The sequence below is a fragment of the Camponotus floridanus genome, unplaced genomic scaffold (assembly GCF_003227725.1).
Source record: "Camponotus floridanus strain SB8 unplaced genomic scaffold, Cflo_v7.5 scaffold7, whole genome shotgun sequence".
NCBI classification, from domain to species: domain Eukaryota; kingdom Metazoa; phylum Arthropoda; class Insecta; order Hymenoptera; family Formicidae; genus Camponotus; species Camponotus floridanus.
The window spans coordinates 176268-202570 of NW_020229838.1; the positions used below are offsets into that span (position 1 = coordinate 176268).

General features: G+C 35.1%; 2 protein-coding genes across 5 annotated transcripts in view; both read left to right on the forward strand.

Annotated features, from left to right (window-relative positions):
- Window positions 1–26303, forward strand: part of LOC105254782 — a 188080-nt gene that overhangs the window by 77936 nt on the left and 83841 nt on the right. For all 4 annotated transcript variants that reach the window (XM_011263672.3, XM_011263671.3, XM_011263673.3 and 1 more), the window contains one exon: window positions 11459–11521. In XM_011263672.3, the coding sequence (XP_011261974.1) occupies window positions 11478–11521 (44 nt within the window). In that variant the 5' untranslated portion in view covers window positions 11459–11477. The remainder of the gene's footprint in view (window positions 1–11458; window positions 11522–26303) is intronic.
- Window positions 21604–23704, forward strand: LOC112639492. The gene is made up of 2 exons (XM_025413611.1): window positions 21604–21678; window positions 22099–23704. The coding sequence occupies exon 2, from the start codon at window positions 22108–22110 to the stop codon at window positions 23479–23481; it is 1374 nt and encodes a 457-aa protein (XP_025269396.1). The 5' UTR covers window positions 21604–21678; window positions 22099–22107; the 3' UTR covers window positions 23482–23704.

Here is a 26303-nt window from a genome sequence, read left to right on the forward strand (position 1 = left end):
AAAAGAAAAAAACGGATGAAAGAAAGATCAGGCAAAAAATTGTTCAGCCACCTGTAATATTTAATTGTTGGCGTTCTGCGTTTAATTGTAAATTAATTACGGACTTATCTGCCTGTTAAATTAAAGCCGAATTGATAAAAGCGGATAAATGAATGTATTCCCTGTCGCAAATAATTAGGGCCTCGATTTTATCAATCAATATGTATGCAATCCGCGCGAATAAATTACCATAAAATTACCAAAATGCAATATATGATTTTCGCGCTGCATCTGTGCCCGTAGCTGATTGTCCTTTCCAGTCCTTTCCTAACTCTTTTGATAAGAGTTTTGGCACAATTAATTATTCCGGCTATTCACTGCGTTCTGTCGCGAATATATATTTCTTTATTTCGACGTGCAATTTTTTACCATAATTAATCTCAAATATACATGACTGTATTAAAAAGTTAACGCTATTAAAAATTTATTCGACACGAAAAATGTTATTATATAGTAGCAAAAAAATTCTCTACTTATTTTCTGTAGAAAAAAATTTTCGCGTTTCGATGTACACATTTAATTATTACTGTACCATTAATGTACCATTAATGTACCATTAATTATTCAAGGTTTCAATTTTGTAAATTTCGCACTAACAAGCATCGTGAAATATAAAATTTTATATTCGACTAGGATCCTCGCCTTGATGCAACATCTCGCGATGCGGCATATGACGTGTTTTCTTTGGTTAAACAAAATCGGGAGGGCAAACACTTGTTCGCGGAATCGCTGCGTCCGCGCGGCTTCCAATTGGAACTTTTTTAACTATAAAATGGATTAAAGCGCGCAAACGAAAATCGGGCCTCTGAAAAGAGGGAAACGTCGTTATCGCTTTTTTCGCACGTTCTCTCGTCAGCCAGCGGTCAGTAGGTCACATTCACCCCGGCTTTATCCTGGCGGGAGCGTTACCCCGGTTCCATAGAGGTGATCGTCCTCGATTCCTCCGCCCCTTTCCCGTCCACTATCCGTTTATATTTGCATCCGCACATGTCCGATCGCGATCATTTACATTTCCGTCGACGCGCCCGAATGTCCGCAATGGAAACGTCGCTCTCTTGCCTTTTTTTCAGCCTCGAGAATCGTCGACGAGTTGATTACGTTCGCTTTTTCGCGAGCCTGCCAATCTTGCGTGCGTGTCCCGCGTGTTTACGATTCCTCGCACCGCGTTCCCGATTTATCAAAGAGCGACCGACTCTTTGATGAATTGCAGATAATTGTGCTACGCGTAATTAAAAACCACAGTTACACACGGAAAATATTTTATATTTGATTGGAATATATTTGGCCGTAAATGAGATTCTTTGATGAATCTGGGAGGGTGATTTCTGCGGGTAGATATTTAAATAACATGTTCAAGAATCATATAATTTCGGAAAAATTAAAGATAATGAGGTAAAAGTAAAGTTACTCTTCAAATAATATTCTAATAATAATAATAGTCATTTATAATAGAGTATTTTTTTTAGAGAAATCAATAAAAAAGAGTATTTTTTTTAGGGAAATCAATTAAGTTAGTCTTTACTTTATTTCGAGATATTCAAGAATTGGAAAATTTCAGTGTGCAAATTGATAAATATATTCGAAATAATTTCCGTTAAAAAGCCATGCCAAGAAAATTTATCAAAGAGCGACTGACTCTATTGCAGATAATTGTGCTATGCGTAATTATTAAAAGTGAAATTACTCTTCAAATAATATTCTAATAATAGTATCGTTTATAATAAAGTATCCTTTTTTTAGGGAAATCAATAAAAGTTAAGTTAGTCTTTACTTTATTTCGAGATATTCAAGAATTGGAAATTTTCAGCGTGCAAATTGATAAATATATAAATATATAATATTTGAAATAAATTTCCGTTAAGAAGCTAAGAAACACGCTTTTGGGACGCGATGTATATTTCACGAACGAAATTGCCCCTCGCCAAAAAGGTTGATTAAACGGTGTTTAATTTATTACTTCTCGCTCTCGACTAATTACTCGTACGGCAAATTAATTAATACCGGGACGGACGCGATGAAAGTAATTCCGCGCAAGGCGAACGAAAGGTAAGCGAACCGGTATATAACCCCGGAGTGCAGAAGGTTATGCACATTGGAATCGCAATTACACGGTCGTGTTTGCAGTCTGTATACGTTCACATATATACGCTCACGCGGCCCGACGTCGCGCCGTGTATGGGCATCTCGCCGCATCTTGTCGCACGCACACATAAAGACACGCACACGCGTATTGCGCGCGGAACCACCGCATAACGGACGTTTACAAATCCCTTGTACACGTTATTCGGATACGATGTTGCGATTCGATTCAGAGTCCATCAGAAAAAAGCATCGACCACATTAACCGACGAATATTGATAAGAGATTAAATCCAAGCCAAAATGTTAAATTATTAGCTATAAGTCCCTTAAGATGGCAAATGCGTTTGAAAATGATTAAAATATTCATTTTTTGTTAATTTAAAATAAACGTAAATAATTTCCTGAATATTTTGAACTATGTTATATGTTAAACATATATATAAATGGAATTAAAACATTTTGAGAGGTTCCCCTATAAAATTGTTTTTCCCGATTGTATGTATTTTATTTTTCTTTATTGCTACAATTGTTGTTTTTTAAATCCGTTTAAAAATAAATAAACTGTGATTTTTATCGTTTAAACAAATTGTAATTTTAGGACATGTTATTAAGTTTCTAACAGATTAATTTTATAATTAAAATAAAAAAAATTATTCAGCAAAAAATATTAATTAAAATGGAATATTCGTATGAGAAAAAAGTGAAAAAAATTATTCGAATGTGTAAACTAGGTTAAGAAAAAGAAACATAAAGTTAGTTAAATAATTTTGCTATATAATTTCTCTAATTTCTCTGTTCCCTTGAATTTCTTTTATTTTATTTCAAACACACATGGATTTAATATATTTTAACAGTAGAAATGTTTATTGTTTAAAATTTTCGAAAAGATTAATTTCTGGCGCATTTAGACGTTAGAATCTTTATTATTTGGAATTCGAATTTCCCAGTGTTGAGAAGTCCAGTAGTTTATATCGTGTATTAACCCCCGGACAATCCGTACGTTGGCCGCGCAGGTGGAAAATATCAACAGCCTGCGTACGAGAATCAAACCAGACGAGGTAGCACCGGTACACGGAGTACAGCGCAGCAGTATCATTAACGTGCATGCAGTACACCGGTGTGTCTCTCGGTGCCGTATTTTCCGCTCATTCATGCCCTCGTTCATTACTCCCGCGGGAGACGAAGTACTCCGTTAATTTCGCGTCTGCGTAGAGCACACCCGTTTCTCCATCGGTTCTACACCCTTCGGTTCTATTCCTCGGTACCTGTGCTTAGCTACTATATTTATATCATATCATACCGCACCCCCGCCACGCTCTTTATCCCGCCGTCCTCTGTGCCGCATCTTCGCGGTCTTCCTCCCTCGTTAACCACCCCCCTCTTGGAGCTCCGCGCGTCGCTTCGTGTCACCCTCTTGCGCAGACTTACCCCTTGTTCCTCTGTTTTTTTCCTCTTTTATCCGACTCGCGTTCTTTCCCTTTTCCTCTTTCTGTTTCCCTTAGAGCGCGTGTTCTGTCGCCTCTCGTGTTCGTTATCGTCGTTTCGAGTTCCTCCAGCTTCGCGCGGTCTCTAACCCTTTATGCTTTATCCTCCCGAAAGTTACCTGATTCGCGTGACGATCTTTCTACCTTCCTTTATTCCCTCCGATCGTCACGCACGCCTTTGACATTTTGCGCTCCTCGACGTTTCGTGTAAGAGACTTTCTTTGAACTTGCAATAATCTGTAATTTTTAGGACAATCGTCATTAATTATCTATTAATCCTGTCGTATATAGTTTCAGGCGCATTACAGCCGAGAAATACGCGAATTTGAGCATAGAATATTGTACGTATTAATGTAGTATTAATACGTATTATTGCGAAAAATAGAAAAAGATAGAAATTTAAGAAAAAATTATCAATTATTTTTAATCTATAAAAATACAGAGTACTATAAAAATTGCATTACTGTCGTTAACCAATCGATTTTTCTAATTCAATCTTAGTTTCGTAATGTAAGATCTTTATATAGTACTCTTTTCGTTTTTCAGCATTATATTTATCATAATAATTAATTCCATTTTCTTCCAGTTTGTTTTAAGTGAATAAATTTGATTAAATAATGAATGATTTTACAGATAATTTTTTGCAAGGGCTTAGTCTTTAGAGAAAATGAAGCTTTAAATTAATTAATTTTTAGTATTTTAATTTTTTTAAGTTTTTGAAATAAAAATACACATATTTACAGGACTAACATACACTTTCCTTTTCTTATTGTCGCTTTTCTCTGGTTTGAGAAACTACATTTGTCTTTATTGCAATATTTTTTAAATTTTTGACTGGTTTTTCCTTCTGATTTTTCTTTTTCTGTTTTTTATTTTCTTCCTCTTCCTTTCTCTCTCTCTCTCTCTCTCTCTCTCTCTCTCTCTCGTCTCTTTTTTGCTTTAACTTATTGACGATCGCTATTCTCCATTTCTTTACTCATTTTCCTTCCAACCGCAAAGCGGACTTCCCCTTTATTCGCAGAAGTTAGACGCCAGTACTTACAGGTCGTTAAGCTGCAGACAGCATAAATAAATACGCGCGAATTCAGTTAGCCGGAAATTACGACGAGCACTGAAGGAAAAGAAAGGAGAAAAATTCCGGAAAAGAGTGAATACACGAATCGTTGGGCAAACAAATTCTTGAGCGTGGTTACGAGGGAAAAAAAGTTGCGCGATTCCTGCAGTTGAAGCGTCGCCTGTGATTAATATATATTAATGTAGATTAAAATAATTGTTTTTATTTAACGCGTACCCGAAAGAAATATATATATATATATACACAGCGTATATGTGATTATGAAAAATGTTTCTTTTATAATTTTTTTAAAATTTTATTTTATAAAATTTTATTTTATTTTATAAGTTTTTTTTAATAATTTTATTTTATCTTGTGTGTGTGTGCATTTTATCTGCTTTGAAGACTGAAAACAGACGAAATTGCACGAGTAAGCGAATACTTTTGGAAAGACAATTTAAACTTCAATCAAGTACACAAAATTTCTAAAGCGTCATGGAGAAACCGTCTACTCGCTTAATTGCATGATTAAAATCGTTTCATCACGACAAAGTTAATATATTACTCTCATCCGAAATGCATTATAACTCTCTCGCGTTACGTTCATAAGTGCATCTGGCAGAACGCAATCATGTTCTCCGCATTACGCGGAAGGAAGGAACGGGGAGGAGTAGCCGCGAAAAAAGAGAGGGTGTAAATAGAATGATGAACAAACAACCGCGAGATTGCGGATGGCGTAGACGCAGTTTTAATGAGCACGATCGAATTCGATCGGATTTTAATACTCGGTTCCGCGGTGTTGATTGATACGATATCGTATATAATGCGATATCGCGATATTCGTCTGCGATCTCCCTCCGGAACTGAGTACGGTATGGAAGTCGAACGAATGCCAATCCGCATCGATCGGATTCTATAAACGCGCCAAACTTTTTCTTGTGCGTGATTTCCCTTGCGATGAAACGGGATGCGTCGTGTAATCGCGAAGCATACTTCGCGATGTGAGAATTGGAATTCCGTGAATCGGACGAGATTGGAAAATAAATCACCCTATTCAAATTCTAGGAAATAAATAATATTTTTTCTTGAATTTTGAAAAACGATGATTTTGGCTAACAAATTACATGAATTTTATTAAATGAAACTAGAGATCATTAATTGTGATTTTTACGTAAATTGAATATATATATATAGCGTGTAAGAGAATTAATCACAAACCAAACTTAGCGATTAAATAAATATTGATAAATGTGTGTGTAACCCTTTTGATCGAATTCCATTTTGCCATGTGAAGTATGAGAGGGATTTTGACGAAATACGCAACGCACGCAGAATGTAGCATTTTTTCGTACATGCGGGCAAAAGAGCTCTCGGGGCTTCATCGGAATTTTCGTTCTCTTGAGTTTGCAACTCCCTCTTTGCCGTTTTCAACCCTTTTCCCGATTCGGTCAGGGTTCTTCCCCGTCGTAAACGTGACTAACGACCGGAGAAAGACGCGACATTGTCGAGGACGGGATCCCGATGTCGCCGCGACAGAAAAGCATTGTTCGTCATGCGTGCGTAAATGTTATAAATGACGCGTTGCAGCCTCGAGCTGTCATAAATCTTCAATGATATGTCATAGTCTATGATCATTTTTTAAATCATAGATATGTGTATGAATTGTTTGAATAATTTTTCTTAGAATTGCTCAATTTAGATAAAAATTTATTTCAAAATGTTCCGTGAACGAGATGTGGAAGTATATAATTCACGTCACGCAGACGATTATCGCAGACGATTATTTTTTTATTTTATTTTCTGAAAAAAGATGAAAGTTTCATCGATAGGTTCGCGAGTATCGCGATGCATCCTCGAGCTGTCATAAACCTTCAATGATATGTCATAGTCTGTAATAATTTTTTTAATCATACATGTGTGTATGAATTGTTTGAATAATTTTTCTTAGAATTGCTCAATTTAGATAAAAATTTATTTCAAAAAGTTTCGTGAACGAGATGTGGAAATATATCATTCACATCACGCAGACGATTGTCGTTTATATTTTTTAATTTTATTTTCTGAAGAAGGATGAAAGTTTCATCGATAGGTTCGCGAGTATTGCGATGACACGTTGCATCCTCGAGCTATCATAAATTTTCAATGATATGTTGTGATCTGTGATCATTTTTTTAATCATACATGTATGTATGAATTAAATGTTAAATGTTAAATAATGTAATTAAATGTTAAATAATTTTTCTTAGAATCGCTCAATTTAGATTAAAATTTATTTCAAAATGTTCCGTGAACGAGATGTGGAAGTATATCATTCGCATCACGCAGACGATTGTCGTTTATATTTTTTTATTTTATTTTATTTTCTGAAGAAGGATGAAAGTTTCATCGATAGGTTCGCGAGTATCGCGATGACGTTTGCACTCGTTTCCGGCACAGTGCAACAAACATCGTCATGGGAGAATAAAGGGGGGATGGATGCTGACGTAGCAAGAAGATTGTCCACAAGGATATGTCTTGACATTGTCGTGAAAAGTGCAGAGTTGGGTTGTAGTCTTGTAGACGGACAGACGAATCTATCATGGATGGATGGATGGATGGCTGGCAGACGAGTTGGATGGATGGATGGATGGGTACACGGTCGGAGGCTGGTCTTTCATAAAATATGCAGGCTGCAATCACGTCTCTTGAATGGAAGAGAGCTTGAAAAAAAGTAAGAAGGGGGGCGACAGTGCATAGCTGGTTGGAGGCGAGATGATGGCATCGTAGGGGAAGCAGAGAAACGGCGGGCGAAAGAGGACCAGAGGAAGCGCGAGAGGACGTGCCTTTATATACGAAGAGCGAGACCTGCAATACTGCTGAAGCTGCGAGTCCACAGCCGGATTCGCTGTGCTTGCGTCCGCAAAAAACGTTCATAACTAGCCAATCCCGCTGTCGCGCATTATGTCAACGACCGCATCCGATAGATGTTTGTGTTTGTGTGTATAAATGCGTCGAAAATGCATCCTCGCGCATCGTATGCGATATATTTCCTCGAAGTTGCTTAATATCTACGAGCACTTTGAAAGTTGCGAATATATCGGCGGATTTCGATAAAAGGATGAAACTTACAGAAAAGTTTCGTTTTACTCGACAAATATTAAAAAAGAATATAAATAATTTTATAAATTCGAAAGTAATTTAACAAATCCGAAAATGTACACGGATGCATAGATAGAAAGAAAAAAAGATAATTTTTTATATTACGACTTTGAGAAAGAGATTTGAAATAATTTAAAATTAAAAGCGTTATAGAAAAATTAAAATAAACAGTATAATAAAATTATCGAGGACCTATATCGTAAAACTGATGTTTACGTAGCGCAAAATACGACGCTTTACTGCGTGCCGATGCATTACGTATGCGATGAGTATTATATGTGGGGAAAGCGTAGCGTGGCGTGAAAATTTCAGATATCGGTGGGTGTTCAAAGGGTCGATCAACTCGATGATTCCCGTACTTTGAATTTGAAAGAAACTATTTAAATTGTAAAAATCTGACCCAGATTCCGCGTCGAGAGCGTACGAGATACTTTATAGGATCCCATCGGTCCCTTCAATCATTCGGAAATTAAAATTCATCAAAAGCCGTATTCGCGTGCAAACTATCTACATCGCCGTAATAAAAGTTCAATCTTGAAGATTAACTAACACACAGATCGGCGTAATTAAATTGCAACGTCAAGGTAGCATTAGCGCATCATCTTTTCAAGATTGATAATAAACATATACATGCATTTTGAAAATAATATTGAAACTAAAGCTGCTTAACAATTTTGTCACGTTCCTCAAAACGTTTTTACATCGTATGCATAAATAGATACACACACATTTTCGTTACAAGCGTAAAAACTATTTGCACGACGTGTTTAGCGTCGAAAAGCAGAATGTTCCTTAAAAGGGACCAGACATTGGATGGTTCTGGAGGATTCAGAAAGCCGGTCGAAAGGGATTCAACCGGGGAAAAGCATAGACCGAGCTGGAGTGGCACCCACTTCTCGCTGAGATATGCATGAGCTGGCTGGAAGTTACGCTACAACTACGCTGCTTACATAATATAAACTCCCGAGGGGTCATCCTCGACTGAGGCACCCGGAAAAACCGGTAGGCGCCGTTTGATGGGATAGCTCGACGACCACGAGGAGCTATTTAATTTTTTATACGTACCCCGATATGTTTTATTGAGTATTGTCGTGATGGGCGGCGTGCTTTCGTCGTGTTGTCGCGTTTGAAAAGTGAAAATGTTGCCGATCATCACCGTTTTTTCTTCCTGAAAAACGGAGATTTATCGCTGATCTCAGATTGGCAAGAAATATTTCAGAGCGCGAAGCATTTCAGAGAAAAACTTAAAATGTTTTGGAATTTTGGTCCCAAGCAAGTCAATGATATTTTTCCTGGGATTCTTTTATACTTGAATTCATTTATTCATAAATTGTAAACATACAAATAATAAGTTGTCAAAGACTATAAGAGCCAAACGCGGATAATTGTGCGAAACAGAAAAATAATTTTTCTGTGAAACTAATGCTTATGCACAAGATACGGAAATTAATCTTAATTAAATCAAGTAAAATTTATAATCTCTAATCAAATTTATAAAATTCGAGATTCTAATACCCCTCTAACCCCCCAAAGGAGTTATAGGCGAAAAATAACAGGCCGAAAGTTGTTGAATTGGGAAGGATGACAGAAACTGTCGCACAATCACCGCGTTTGGCTCTTATAGCCTTTGACAACTTATTATTTGTATATTTACAATTTAGAATATTATCTTCTTAATTATTTGAATTCATTTAGTATTTATTAGCATTTATTTTAGATGTAATAATTTTACATTAAATTTTCAATTAGATAAATCCTTATTCTTCTTCTTTTCTTTATTAAATGATATACAGACAAAAAGAGACAGTTATATACAGTTTTATGTTCGATAAAATAGATATTTTTCTATTTCCTTTTCAATTTATTAAATTATTAAACTACATATAAAGATAAAATTATGAGAAAGACTAAGAATCGAGATGAGGCCTTCTTTCCTTCTCTTTTTTTCTCAAGACTTTCGTTATCGAGCGTTCGTTTTGCGAATTGCACAGGCACATTTGATGCAGATTAAAGAACATTTATGACGACGATAAAGCGTACGCCAACAGCCCCGGTAAAACTTAACCATCGGTGCCAGCAATAACGATGAATCGAGGGATAAGTTGCTCGAATGATGGGCAACTTTCGGCCTTTTCTGCGACGGTATACCGGAGAAGATTTTCGACACGGTTCGTTAAGCTCGTACGTACATACCGTAAACACGCTACCGACTTGTATTCCTCGCCGGAATACCTTCCCTTCCTGTTTCCTCACGTCGTTGCATCGTGCTTTTATCCCGGTTTTCCTTTGTCGCGCAACTTGCGACAAATATTTATATATAATCGCACTGTGCGAGGTTGCGACAGACGTAGGGATATTGTACTCAACATCGACTATTAATCGTCAATTATGACGCGGTACAACGTGATTACTGCGCCGAGATCAACATCAATAATGCTGTTATATTTTGCGTTAATGAAATGGAATGAACTGGATTCGATAGTAATTATGTATTTTTGATCGTTTAAATTTATAATTGGTAGAATATAATAAGCGCATTGACCGCAGGGATTATTTAAAATATGAATATATATATATATATATTATTTATATTACGCATATAAAATCAAATCTGTTATTAAAATAAGAGCAGAGTGTTTTATGAGCTTGATTAATGTATGAAAATAATGTTAATATACAGAAAATAAAGGTAATAAATAAATATATGTCATGTATATGTTAGTTTCGAGTTTATTTTTATCGAAATTAATAGACAGAAGAGATAATGAGAAATATTAATCTTTCTCTTATTTTTGCTCTTTTATTTTTCCGATATCCTTGAGATTTTCCAACGTGTATGTATCTAACGAAGCGAAAAGAGCTACAGGAAATTACCTAATGCGATATAATAGAGAGAAGTAGTAGTCTCGTAACTGTAAATTACAATTATTACCGCTGCCGGCGCGCACGAATTATGGAGATAGCATTACGTATTGCGTTTATTATTCGTATTGCTATGTTGTGTATATGTTCAGAATTACGGCATATCATTAATGAAAGCGACTTTGTATTTTTTAAGGTTGCATTCGATAAACATCAATTAGTTTTATCGCAATACTTGCGTAATACTCTCTCTAGACTACACTATTTATTTCAATATATATATTGATTTAATTCTGAAGAAATTAATTAAAACTCTAATGTGTGTTTTAATGTTAGTAATTTAATTAATCTTTATAATTAAATAAAAATAAATAAAATAAATAAATAAAAATAATTTATAAACAAAATTAAAATAATTTTTAATTAAACTTTCTTTAATTCTCAATGTGTAATAGAAAATAATTTATTTAAATGTAATCATGAATATATATATTGCAAAAATAAGTAAAATTAATTTATTATACGTAAAATTAAAGTGTTTTAAATTTAAAGTTTACATTTAAGTTTATATATATAAATTTAATATATAATAAATTTAATATATAATATTATATAATATTATATATATAATTATATATATTTGGTAAACAATTTATGGCAATATCGCATCGTCAAAAGATTTATGAGATTCAGTTTCCTACATTTCAGTGTTATCAGCAGCCCTACATTTAATTGTCTTCTCGCGTGTATTGAGATTATTAACATGAAGAAATAACACATTGTCTCTCTTCTGCTTTCAGATCGGGCGGTTGATGCCTGATGGCGCGGGCTGGAACACAACGCTGGAGAAATCCTGCTCCAGAGTAAGTAGACTCTCGACTCAGTAATTACAGAATAAGCATACGATAAGATGCAATGAGATCGTGCATAGATAAATTGGCGAGGAATTCTGCTTATGAAGATTTGAAACGAACACGTGGCCAAATGTCAAAAAACAAAAGACAAAATAAATAAACACACGAGAAGAAACTTTAGCTATTTCGTTTTCGGTTCGAATCTTTAATTTCGCAGTCTCATATCGATCGCTTCGTACTTAAGATTTCACGAAACACTTCATCGTGTTTCTAAATCGTCCATGAACGGGCGAATAAATAAATAAACAACATTTCGGCCATTTGAAACGACGCGAAACTCGAAAACTTTGGCGGATCACATACCGTTTCTCGCCAAGTTCGATATAAAAATAGCGAAAGCGCGACGACAGAACTTCCCATCGCGAGACCTTCGACGGATTTGAATAAAGTCGAGGAGAGAGCCCGAAAGGTTCGCAAGTTTCTCAAAGATTGTGAAATGTTGTTTCGCTCCTCGAAACCGATATCCGCGATCTCATTTCTTGCCCTCTGACTTTTTTTTCTTTATCCGAGACGTAAAAGCCACCGTGAATAGCGTAGATGAACCCAGCGGGCATAATGGAGAACGTAACTTTTCAACGAACTCTTAAATTGGAGATTTATCGATCGAATCTCGATAGTTATAAAAGTACTTTAGCCTCCAAATCCGAATGGTATTTTCAGTTTTACCACACGGAATACTGCTCTTTTAAGTCGCATATTAACCGCCCTTTAGCACGAGAGATCGTGTGCTTCGCGCCATCAATTATATAACGAATTGAGGTGTTTTAGAACCGAACGTTAAACGCGATACAATCGAGCATTATCTAATTCGAGTGTATCACATCGAAACAATATTAAACCGCGTAGCCAGAATCGCGACTGGAAATTCTAATAGAGAAAACACACAGGGCAGATAACACGCTCTTTCTCTTAACGTTCGCTTAAGTGCTAGTATGTGCGTACGAACATAAACGTAGATAGAAGAATAATTCTCTTTGCTCGTTATACGCGAAATGCCGGGGTACGTCGCGGTCGAGGAATTCAGTTTGTACGTGTAACCGCGGCTCTTTGCGGCCGGGTTTCTCGGAGGATCAGAAGATTGCTTCTCGGTTCGTAGCGATGTACACAGCTGCCCGCCGTATTCGAGTCCGCCATCCTTCAGCTCGATAGGGCAAAACCGAAGGAGAGAGCCCCGGTATCTTTGATCAAAGACGTTCCTCGATTGGATACCCTGTCGTGATTCCAATGATGAATAATTGAGGAGCGAGCCACGGGAAATTTCGCAGCGCCAGCGCTATTTCATCGCCAAGATCGCCGACGAGTATCGAGCGTTAAATTTTTTTCGCTCTCGTCAACATCGAGCGCGATACGATCTCTTCCGGTCAGTGTCGGTGTCTTATATTTATACCTAACGTGTCAATAACTTATATTTTATGCTCAAAAGTTTGACTGTGACGATTATTTCTCATAAAAATAATTACGTTTCGGGGAGAAATGGGATTTTTGATTCGATGATTATGATTTACTTGTGGATATGCATTCAAACAACGTATGATTAGATACAATCTTGCTAAGATTATAAATAAATATGCAGGAATTTTTCAAAAATTGCGACAACTATTATTAAAGTGAGTTAATCCAGTTTTCACAATTCCCAAGGATACCTAATAATGCATTATGTGATAATTCGCGCTTTTTTATCGCTGATTATTGAATTTATCGTACATAATTATTATCTGTAAAATTCAATCGCCTCTTCTTTTCATATAAATATTAAAATCATATCTCTGTCGCTTTCCTTCTTATTTCGGGACCCGAGACTGCATAATACGTCGGAATAAAAATCGTATTTCAGCCTCGCACCGGCTCACCCTTTGCACAGCTTTGCCGTCGGCTCGGAATTTAAATCGCCTGGAGTTTAAAAGGGTCAGAGACGAGTGTTTGGCGAAAGGGTTGATTTTGAATACACGCCACTTTTTTCGCGTCGTTCGTGTCGCGCGAAAGGCTCGTGTCGTTGAATTCGTTATCCTTACGCAGATCAGTATTCAAATCGATGCAAGAAAGTAAAATTCTAAAGAAAGAGATATAATATAATGAGATATTTGGTATTTTGTGGACACAAACAGAGACACAGAATTTCCCTCGCGTTATTGTAAGAATGTAATTAAAGTTTTCTCTCGAAAATACACGTCGAAATCACTTTAATCTTGACAGTCTTCGAGTTTCGGGAACCAATCGCTCCTTGATTAAAACGTCACGCGAACTACGAATGAAGTTTTCCAATTAGAAGCGATCAAGGCTTTCCCGCGAATTGTGATAATATTCCCCTATTTGCGCCCATAAAAATGTACATCGAGCAAACCAACGTATCGGCGCTTGATTTTGCGACGTGAACTCTCGTTTCGTTCTTTTTCCCTCGCCAATTCCCTTTATAGCATCCCAATTATAGACAGCAGTCTGGATCGACTGTCTCGTTAGCCGACCATCGCTTTGAAACGAGCGACTCGAAAGAAAGAGCACTCCATCCCACAGATAGAGGTGGATTTTCCCGGTGATGTTGCCGATTCATTAACCGCGTCGCGCGAGCCGGATTTATTATCAGTTATTATTTTTTCGCGGCCGAGCCATCAATTAATTACTTATCGCGAAACTTTCGGCGACTTAACGAGCGGTATCGATTCGGGCGGCGAGTAATATTTTCAGGGATCTCGTCCGCTCTTTACTCTATGGCTCGCCGGTAATAGCGTCGGTACGCGATATACCGCGAGTCTTTTCACGTACTACTGAATCTACCGGTTGGCCGGTAAAAGGCTCTCTTGCGATACGTGTAACTTCTCCGCACGAGAGAGCCGGACGAACGGCGCCGAAGATGAACTCTCTCTAAAAGATTGACTTTGGCGCGCGGCGAGATTACGGGGTATTACGTGGGGCACTCTACGTAGGACTGCGTGAAAAGCTCAAATGCTTTCTACTCGGATTTTCACTCTAAAGGTTAAAGATTATTTTACTTCCAACTTCCACTCGTTAAACGATATAAATCAACTTGTTAGTTTTTCGACGTAAGAAAACTCAGTATTTGACAGAAATTTATATGTCGCGAAAGTTGTGTTTGTAGATTCAATTTTTTTATTTTTAAAAATGTTAAATAAATATATTTTTTAAAGCTGACGTGCAAAAATGAAAATTGATTTAATTTTAAAAAATCGATAATTAATATGTAAAAAAAATTTTAATTAATAATTTTAATTTTAATTAAATTTGTAATAAAACATTGTAGTTTCATATAAGAAGCAGCAAGTGATATCGTTGATAATTATTTAGCGATAGCAATGCTTAAATGAGCAATATATAAAGTGAAATAAGAAAGTACGTCAATCAGTGATGCGACAATTATTGAGATACATGTTTCAATTGTGATTTTATCGCTATTTGAAGCGTGAAAAATTGTTATTAACCTGTATACAACAAACTTAAATATGACAATCACGTAAATGTACTTTCGACCTACATCAATGACAATGATGTATAGTCATGGAGGAATCGCACGATCTTGAATACGAGGAAATGTTTCTTAGTGATTGTCGAAGGCAGAACAACGCGATACGTTTTTCCCTGGATCTTTCCACGTTCGCTTTCACAGCTTTTATCCTCGCGATAAAAGACATATTGTAAAATCTAATAAAAAGACTGGAATTCGAAAGTGGAACAAATTATGATTATTTGAAGAAATTGCGATCATTGTTCTGCGTCCGCATGCGACTCGAAATCTCCTCAATAATTACTCTTAATAATTATACTCTTGCGATCACCCAGCAAGAAACTTTCGTATCATTAAATGGTGACTTTAAGAAATCCGATTGTCTCGAAATAAATAGGTTTGGCGTTAATTGTATCACAAGAGAAAATGTATATATATATATATATATATATATATATATATATATATATATATATGGTATATATATGTGGGTGTCAGGGCAATCTCTTCCAAAAAAAGCTCTTGTAGTTTATTTCGAGAGCCTTTCAAAACACTATAATAAAATATTTTTTCATGGAGTACTTTTCGAGTTATGAGGCTTGAAATAATTTCTTAATTTTACATGAACCATAAAATATCTAGTAAAATATTCATTTCTCGATTATCTTACTACTTTTATGTACAAAATAATAAGAGGAATTAATTGGTGCAAAGAAAACACATAATTTTGTTTCGAAAAAACAAAATGTAATTATTAATTGCAAATTACATATTTTTTCTTCGAAACAATTACGTGTTTTTCTTTACTTCCAATTAATTCCTCTCATTATTTTGTACATAAAAGTATTAAGATAGGATAATAGAAAAATGAATATTTTACTGGATAATATTTTATGATTTATGTAAAAATTAAGAATTTATTTCAAGCCTCATAACTCGAATAGTACTCGATGAAAAAATACTTTATTATAATGTTTATAGTTTTGAAAAGCTCTCGAAATAAGCTACATGAGCTTTTTTTTTGGAAGAGATTGCCCTGACACCTTGTATCTGTAAATCGTATACAGCTTTTGCTGCTGCATCAGGAAGTTTGTAACTCGTCTCTTAGCACCTCGACGAAATTGCTCGATGGATGGACGTGTCGATACCAATAATAAGCTCGCGCTGCGGGAGTCGCCCTATTACATGATATTGCATAATGTAACGTGATGCAATGACGGGCAGGCCGCCCGGTATCTCGATGACGGATCGTTAACAGCTGATTGTGACGTTCGGCGAAGCGTCACGCGTCTTACCTGCAATTTCACGCTTTACGCATCCGCGGTACACATCATCGTTTCTCCGAGATGTCGGATCGCGAGCGATATATTGCGCGTATCAAAATTGTTGGTCTGTTAATTTTTTTCCCGTTGAACCGATTCATTATCTTGCGCTATCTTTCCGCGATCGTGGCCGCCTGATTGGCAGAATTTCCGATCCCTTTTCGCACTTCACGCGCCGCGTCACTAATGAAAAACGATAATAACGCGGAACGACTGTCAAGAGGCAACGCGAACATCATGATTGATAAGCGAGTAGATAAAGGGTGATGTACCTCCGCTCGCGCGGACCGGGAACACACGTGTTCGCACCCTGTTTTCCCCTCGAACGCCACGTGTTAATCGCAATTAACTTCGACACTCTAGTAGACCACCCCCGGATTATTGTAATATCACTTCGATATAATTTTGTCGGAATGTTAAAATGTTAAAATTGTATTTAAAGCAAGGGGACAAGGCTTTTTTACGGTGAACATAAAAATAAGAAATATATATGCACAAAAATATATTAAATGTTAGATTTTATTTAAGCGATAAAATATCAGATGATAAAATGTATAATGTTCAAATAAGAGGCATTAATTAAAATAAGCTAAAATATTTTAATTAATGCCTCAGCTAAAATATTTTATTTTATTATACGTGAGAGTTTCTTTCATTGCATGATCGGATTATTATAGATTATTACAGAACCATTACGGCAAACATGATCGAACGTAGATTATCAATAACGGTGTTTCCGAGCGGCAAGAGCTGGCGAGCGATAACCCTCGCACAGAAACGATCGATCTCACCGCGAATGTTGGAATTAAATGCGAATATGCGGCGGAAGTGACGCAGCCGTAGCGTGATCGGTCGCGTCAAATGGAACGGGACCCATGGGTGCTAATTAGAAATTAGGTTAACAACCGGAAATTACAAAATGTCCTCAGGGAGCGACTCCGTCGATCGATTCGCGCACTTCCGTCGACGGAGCAGGATCGAAGATTTGCGTTAAAAAAAATTTAAAGTTTGCGCACGTTCATGATTCACGAATTTGCGCTTTCGAGTGATCATCACCCAAAAATGGAAAAATTGACTCAAATGATATTTTTGAGCAAATATTCGCGCGTTCGTAATTTTTATTCACGCGACAACGATTGGTTTCCAATTAATCATTGATAAATGTTATTAGCTATTAATTGAACGTTACTAACTCGTTTAATTAAAGTCCTCCTTTATATCACTACGGGATGTTCGGGATTTTATCGTGAAATAGTTAAAACCTACGTTCCCTCGACGTCGTGTCGGACGACGGCGACCTTAAATCATCTCTCGCGATGGTCTTAATCTCGAAGAATCGCGGAAGATTAATTAGTCTCGACGACGCAAACTCTCTCGTCCGACACGTGAGAGGAAATCTTTCGCGATGGAGACAAAGCGACAATTGCTGCTCTCCCAAGATCAGCCGCTATTGTTCGAAGCTTGGGAAAGATTTTTGTTCGACAAACATTAACCGGCAATGATTTTTCCGGATCTCATCGCTATTACTAAGGAACGAAACAAAATTATCATGCCGACAAATTTATTAATCTTAATCATTAATTGCAAGATTTTTGTAATACTTTCGAAAAACTAAAAATATCTGCGTATTTTATCGATTCTAGAGTTTAATAAAAAATAAATTTAAGAGAGAGAAAGAGAGAGAAAGAGAAAAGAGAATGTTTGTTATAATTTCTTTAATATGTTGAGTGTAACTAATTAATATAAAATAGTTATAAATTCGTTATATTATATAATTATAAATAATAAATTATTAATTAATATAAAATACATAAAAAAGCTTGCTTTGCATGTATTTTTTTCGCTATATCACAGACATGTTATAACATACAAATCTCGAATGGAATGTTGTTTTCAATAAAGTTTACTCCACATGGACATTCCACTAGGCTCGCACATTCGACATCTTATTGAATCGATGGGCGGAGATACAGCTTAATGAAGTGTGCTGTAACGGAAGGATGTTATTACAAAACTGATTCTCGAGCATCGACCGAACGTGGAAATTTTTATTTATCAGGGGATCCGTAATCGATGGTTGAATTTCCCCGTTGAGCTCTAGGCTGCACCGGGTTACGCCAGGCGGAGAAATCAAGCGCGCCCAACTAGTCAGCCGGATGATCAATCGCCTGGAACGTATCTGCCCCGCGTTACCACGAGCGGGTACACGAAGTAACGGACCGTTCAAAGATCAATGCTGATCGATGAGAACGGGAGGAAAGGGATCTGGTGCGCCGATAATCACGCGAAAGATAAGAGTCCTATTTTTATTTGCTCGGCGTAAAACGCTCTATTAACACGTCGAACGCGTTGCGAAGGTAAAACGAGAGTCAAAATGGCATCGAGGCTATTAATAAATCTGGAACAATATATGAGTCATGCTTCTTCGTTTCGTGAAACGCGAAACAGCTTTGACCGTGTTTTAATATAGAGAAATTCTTCTGGGGAGAATATCGAGAATTTATTCAGTTATGTAGAAACACGATTCTATTTTGAAATGTTATTTCTACTGATTTATGCTGCTGTTATCGTACAACCCAGACTACAGTGATTCAAATCGTTTCTGATACCTGCAGATTTATTTTTTGCATAATTACATGGAATATGATAGAAAGAATTCAGCGCGACGCGTCTTTCATGTCGGTTTACGACCGCAGAATTGTGAAAAATTTTAACGTAACCCGCTTATAGATACCCGAGAGTATGAATTTTATTTCATCCAAGGGAATGGAACAGCTGATCAAAAGAGTATCAAGAGAAGGATGTCTCGGAGGCGGAAACATGTATAGATATACATTTTTTATTCTTTTGAAAAATACATACGTCTCCGATGATATCCTTCCATCTCTGAAATTCCGTTTCGCATTTTCATCGAAATTAAATTTAAAAGATGAAACATTTTTTATTATAAAAATATAAGACATATCTTTCTCGCTTAAATCTCATTTCGTGCAATCGCCGGCGAATCGTAAATATCAACTGCGATTCGGCTAACTAAGGTGTCGAGAACGCGAGTTAATTTCTAGCAAACAGAGAGCGTCCCGGCCGCTTAATCCGTTAATTAGACTCGTAATCTCGGAATCAGTCTGTTGCCTACGGCGTCTGCGAAAATTCTCAAGATCCGGTCGGCGAGACGAGAAACAGAAAGAGAAGGAGAGATCTTCGCCGAGAGAGTTTCTCTATTCGGATAGAGATGGGCAGAAGAGTCGAGCAGTTTGCTCATCCAGTCGAGCCCTTGTTATTGGATCTGTTACTGGATAGAGTTTCGTTCCTTCCAATTGCCTCGGCAAAACACCCTTTCGCTTTGCTTGAGAATCGAACGGCAATCGAGTTTTACGATTTGAACATTGGCGACATTAAGTTTCTAAAGAAAATAGATTATTGTTAGTATTGGTAGTAGAAGCTTTTCAAACTTTATAATCCTATTTTATTTTTTAAAAGAAAAGGTTTGATATTATTTTAGCAATTATTTTTTAATTTGTTAAATAAATTTTTGAATGCAACCGCGATTAATAAATTAATGAATTCAAAGGACGGAGGAAATGCTGTCGTAAAAAATCGCGTGTTTTTTAAATCTTATGAATATTTTTACTGTTTTTTTTTTGCGGTGATAGAGATTGTTGGATCAAGTAAAATAATTAAATTTTAAGGAATAATTTTATTGGATTCGATCGTTATTCTATGAATTAAACGTCATGTTACAAAGATAGATGGAGGAGCTTCATCTATTTCTTAGTATATTTATTACGCCGGGTTAAGTATTCATCTCTCAGAGTCCCGCGAACCATTAAACTTGATTTGCAATTTCAACGTTGAATTAAAGCCTTTCTCGACTCGCTAGATGATGTTACAGAAAGGTATTTTCATCTTTGTTGCATTTCTTGTAAGTTATTAATCGTTTAAAAAGACAAGAAAAACAAGCATCCTCGCGATGATAGATTTTGTTAATCGAAAGTCATGCTTTCAATTTGTTCTTGATTCTTATATTTAATTAATTTGATTAAAATCAATGTATCTTTCCAAATCGACAGAAATATAATACATATGTTTCTCGGTAAATTACTCAAATTAATCAGACGGTTAATTCAAGTTTGTATTTTTTAAACAATTATCCCGATTCAGCTGTTTTGAAGCGAGAAAATATCTTTGTATTTTGAATCGTGACATCTGATATATCTCATTTTCATTTAAGAGCAGGAAAACGAAGGAATGTCGCGATGAGAATTTTATCGAAGCTGCTGATAAGTGGGTAATCTCAGACTGAATCCCGTTAATTCTGCTTTGCAATTTTAATCAAGAATTAAAGTCATCCTTGTTTCGGAAGCCGAGATGTCGGCGTTAGTTTGTTCCCTGTCGCATACCTTTGTTATCGAAACTCGAATGGCGATGCTCGCTGTATCTTCCTTCGTAAACTATCAGACTCCTTCTGCGAACTAACTCCAATCTCTCGACAATTATTAGTTTAGTTTCGTCCTTGTCCAGAGAGAGCCATGGGACTAAAATTCTGGCGCAGCAATCGCGATGGGACACGTAGACAGCACGAGAGAAATCAATCTGACATCTTTAATCGAGAGAGCCCTTTGTTAAACAGGATCTTTGACCGATAGTTACATTTTGCCTTTTGTTTCGGAGCGAAAGAGAGAATGAAAAATCCCGGGTGAATCTCGTAGACAAGAATTTTCCGCGCGACAAACCGCGAGCGTAGCGTTGTTCCCTGATGTTTGCCAGACGCGGTGCCGCCGTTGTTCTGTTACAAAGGATTCTTTTATGGCGAAATTGTTTCGCAGCGGTTTCGCGGTTCCGCGCTTGAGAGAAGGGTACGGATTATAACGATGAATTTGTCTTTACTTTCGCGAACATAAAATCTTATTATTTCTTTATACATATATATATATAAGTAGATTGGCTTTTTGCAAAATGCATTTATTTATTTATTAATAATTTAGTTATCAATAATGTCACGAAATAATAGCTTAATAAAAAAGGCTCACATATATTATATATTATTTATATATTATATATTTTTTTTGCTACAAATTAATGAGCATAATATTAATTGGAAGATAAAAAAGAATAGAATATTTTTCGAATTGATTTCGATAAATTATAATTTGTAATTTTCTCTGTGTATTAAGTACACAGAGACACTATTTATCTCTCTGACATTGAATTCTTTATATTGACTTGGTGACTTTAGTCACTGTTTGTCAGATGTTTAGTCAGATCATGTCCCACACAATTTAATTGTTGCCTCGAGAAATTCCTCTACGCGGGCAGGCTTATATTAAGTAAGTATACTTTTGGACTAATGTGTGTGTGTGTGTGAAATATTTTTAAAATTTTGTAGGTAAATTGTAATTATAATAATTGATTAGAAAATTTTAATATGTAAGGCTAACTGTATTATTCGATAAAGTTACGATAATTTCAAATCGTTTCAAATCACATATACACATATACAATCAGAAAAATGCCTTATCATATGATCTCGCACGTCTGCGTCCCTTACCTCTAAATATTCGCATTATAACTGTTAATTATTATTGAAGAAACAATTGATGATAAAACAATAACTTTTAACTTAATTATTTTATTTTGCTTTGAAACATAACGTACGGTAACGCTTGTTTTTCGAATAAGCTATAGTTATAATGCGGGAATTTATGATATAGACATGCTTATATTTTTGTTTCCGCTGTCCTTCGCAGATTATTATAATGTACAGAAAAAGGAGAACAAAACAAGACATATTGGAATTTAGAAGACGAATTGAAAATTATCTTCATTTAAGAAATAAGCTTGAAAAATCAGTAGAAGCTATTACAAAAGGAGAAATAGATATCAAGTTCGCGCAAAAAGATGGAATCCCAATTAACATTCTTACTGAAAAATTAAATATTATGAAACGCGAAAGAGAATATTCTGAATTAAAAAATAAATATGAAACAGCAGTTTATAATGTTATATCGAGAAAAGAAACTTTATCAAAAGCTGCAACACACTATAGATTAAAAAGAGATGAACTAGAGAAAGAAATAGATGAATTTAGATGTTCTGGGAAGGAAACATACGAATATGACAAGTTTCCAGGACCGAATGAAGTTTTTACATTGACAGAAGAAAAATTGTTATTAAAACAACTTAAGGAAACGGACGATTCTAAATTATATTGCAAATGTCAAGTTTGTGTGCTGCATTATTTGCTATATATAGCTTATGAATATGCTAAATTGTCAAATAATAAAAATTATCCAGTAATATGGCGTAAAAAACGGCAAGCGACTTTTACATGGATGATAAGATTCGAAATGAAACATACCAAGGAAATTTTGAAATTCCCATCTACTTGTATAAATACATCATTTCAATTATCGACGAATAAACAGCAATCTTCTTCGTCGTTCGACGAAAATGATTCTAAATTGCAAAATGTTCATGAATCCAAGTCGTCAGATAGTCACGAAATTAAACAACAATCATCTCGAGCATCAAAGAACAAAAAACGACGATCTTCTTCGTCGTTCGGCAAAAATGATTCTAAATTGCAAAATATTCGTAAAGTAAGATACAATGCCACACAATTGCAAGATAATCTTGCAGCAGCATCGGAATATTTTTCATCGCTTGATAAAGATGAAGTCAAGCCGTCAGACAATCACGAAATTAAGCAACAAGCATCTCGAGCATCAAGAGCATCAAAGAACAAAAAACGACGATCTCCTTCGTCGTTCGGCAAAAATGATTCTAAATTGCAAAATATTCGTAAAGTAAGATACAATGCCACACAATTGCAAGATAGTCTTGCAGTAGCATCGGAATATTTTTCATCGCTTGATAAAGATGAATTCAAGCCGTCAGACAATCACGAAATTAAGCAACAAGCATCTCGAGCATCAAGAGCATCAAAGAACAAAAAACGACGATCTCCTTCGTTGTTCGGCAAAAGTGATTCTAAATTAGAAAATGCTCATGAATCCGAGTCGTCAGGTAGTCACGAAATTAAGCAACAATCATCTCAAGCACCGAAATTAAACAACAGTCCTCCTTGTCATTGGAGAAAAGTGATGCTAAATTCCTCATTCATCGAATAACATACAATGCCAACTACAAAATACTCTTGCAATATTTCTCATCTTGATAAAGATGAATCCAAGCCGTCAGGTAGTCATGAAATTAAGCAACAATCACTTCAAGCATCGACGAGCAAACAACAATCTTCCTCGTCATTCGACAAAAATGATTCTAAATTTTGCAATTTCATCTCCAACAGTCCAATTTAAAATCAATAACAATCACCTTAAGCATCGACAAGCAAACGACAACTTTCCTCATTGTTTGATAGAAATAATTTTAAATTATGAAAGGTTCACCAAATAACATACAAAGTTATGCAACTACAAAACAATCTTGTAGCAGTATCACAATATTTCTCATCATTTGATAATTCTGAATAATCATCAAGTAATAGCCAATAGTAGCTAATGTTTTAATAAATATATATATTTATAATATATATATTTATGTATATTTATGTTTATGTGTATATTTATGTTCACGTACATTTATATTAATATTTAGCATTATTAACAACATGTTATTTTCAAGAATAGCATTTAATAGTTCGTTGATATTCGTTTTCATTTATTTTTAGAGAAAACAGATTTGATGATATTTCTCGAAACCATTTTGCAGATTTGGTTTTTGAAAATCTGAAGAAAATAAATTATATTATATTATTTTTTTTAAACATTTGCATTATTAACGAGCTTAAACTTGATGACTAACAATGTAATAGTTGCATGTATTATGGAGAAATTTGGATCAATTTTGATTCAAAATTTTTTCCGTATATATTTTGTACTACATATAATTGTGATTTTTGTATGAATTTTATAAAACAATTTTAACATATGTGAAAGTTAAAACATAACAAAACGTGTCTTGATGACCTGTCTTGTTTTTCGGCACATGTAATTTCACATAATCTAAGAAAATATGAGAATTTTTCATAAGAAAATATATAATATATATAATATTGATTTTATATTATATGATATTATATGGTATATTATATAAATTGCCTATTATATAATATAATATATTAATATTATATTATACACTATAAGATGGTATATAGTATATATATAATATAATATGATATATAATATATACATATAATATAATATTCTATATAATATATATAATATTGAGTTTATACACACACACACACACACTCTAGTAAGTGGAAAATCGCCGGAAGTTGCTATATTGACTATTTGATAAATTTTATAACGTCTTTTGTATACAATCAGAGTACGTGCGCTACGTAATTTGATTATTATTCAGGAAGAGATTCGTATATAATTATATCTTTAATTATATCGTAATTATATTAATTATTTCGTTAGTTCTTAAGATAATTTTAATCGAAAAATATTTAATGTTAAAATTTTATTATTTTGTATATCAACAATATCAAAACAAATCATAACAATGATAAACAATTTATTTCAAAACATGTATTTTTCTAACTACAGATATTTTGGCTAATATTTTTCATTCTTTGTATCGAGTCAGATTAAATATATGCTGTATGCAGTTTGATTATTAATTGGAATTTATTTGCAGCCTTTGTAAGTTTTTATGCACTTAATTGTTCTTTTTCAATTCTTTAGATAATTTTAATAAACAATTGTAATATGTAATATGTTAGTTACAGTATAATCTAGAGAGGAAAATTTTATTTTATACGAGCATCACAAAATATATTTTATTTATCCAAAGTATCATTAAAAACTCAAAAGTACATGTTTCTTGAAACAGAAAGAATGAGAGGGAGAAAGAGAGTTTCTCAAATATATATTGAATGATAATTATAGTTACATATAGTTATACAGAATTGCATGTTATAGAATTGCATAATAAATTTGAACTCTTTTCTAAAGGTTTCTTAATAAATTTAAAAAAATATATATATGCAGAATTTGTGCAAGAGGATATTTATAAATGATTTGAAAAAAATAATTTTTATAAGAATATTATTATACATTATATTTCATAAGAATGACAGCTTTTTCGTTTTGCTATTTTTACAATACTTGAAAATAGATCATTAGCGAACAAGAATTTATAAAGCGTCGCGTTAAGCGGAAAACATTGACATGCTCCACATTGAGTCTCTTTCTACAAAAAATTAATTATCCGTTCATAATAAATTGCTTTGTTTACCGCAAGCCGGAAGGCGGGGCCGAATTAAAGCGATAAGCGAAGTTTCCGGCGTAAAAAAAGGGTAAAGAGGATCTTGTATCTAAAGCAACGATCATACTCCGTTCATTCTCTTTTTTCGTCTGGCTCTCTCTTTCTCTCTCTCTTCTCTCTTACATAAGCACATCGAAGTTTCATTTATCGTCGTCTTCTCGATGCTACGTGCTCCTCGTGGAACAATCCAATTTACGATCGATCAAACTTTACGACACTTTCGTGATTCTTAGACGTACGTATAACTGGAAAGTGCACGTATCTGCCAAAGACACCTCGTAAAGCATCCTCGGAAAGTATTGTGCGATCTCTACTTGGCAATGACGGCGACGACGACGACATATTGCATGATCGCGCGAATTCGCATCTCCGCGAGACTTCGATGTGAGCGAGATTGCCAAAAACCCGTCTCTTTTCACTGACGACGTGAGAATTTTGGCGACTCCGAACTCCGAACTCTAAATCTTAATTTTAATGCGTAATTATGACGAAATGAATAAGTTAATATTTCGAGTGTTTAATTCCCGCATCTGTTCTAATTAATTTTGCGATGCAAGACGTGCAAAATATGTACACAATATGTACTCACGCGCTAGTTAAATATATAAGTATAAATCCTTTGTTATAATATGTTTCTGTGACAGAATGTGCGATG

Excerpts from the sequence above, each read along its gene's own strand:
- LOC112639492 (XM_025413611.1), top strand. The coding sequence starts at position 22,108 with ATGTACAGAAAAAGGAGAACAAAACAAGACATATTGGAATTTAGAAGA.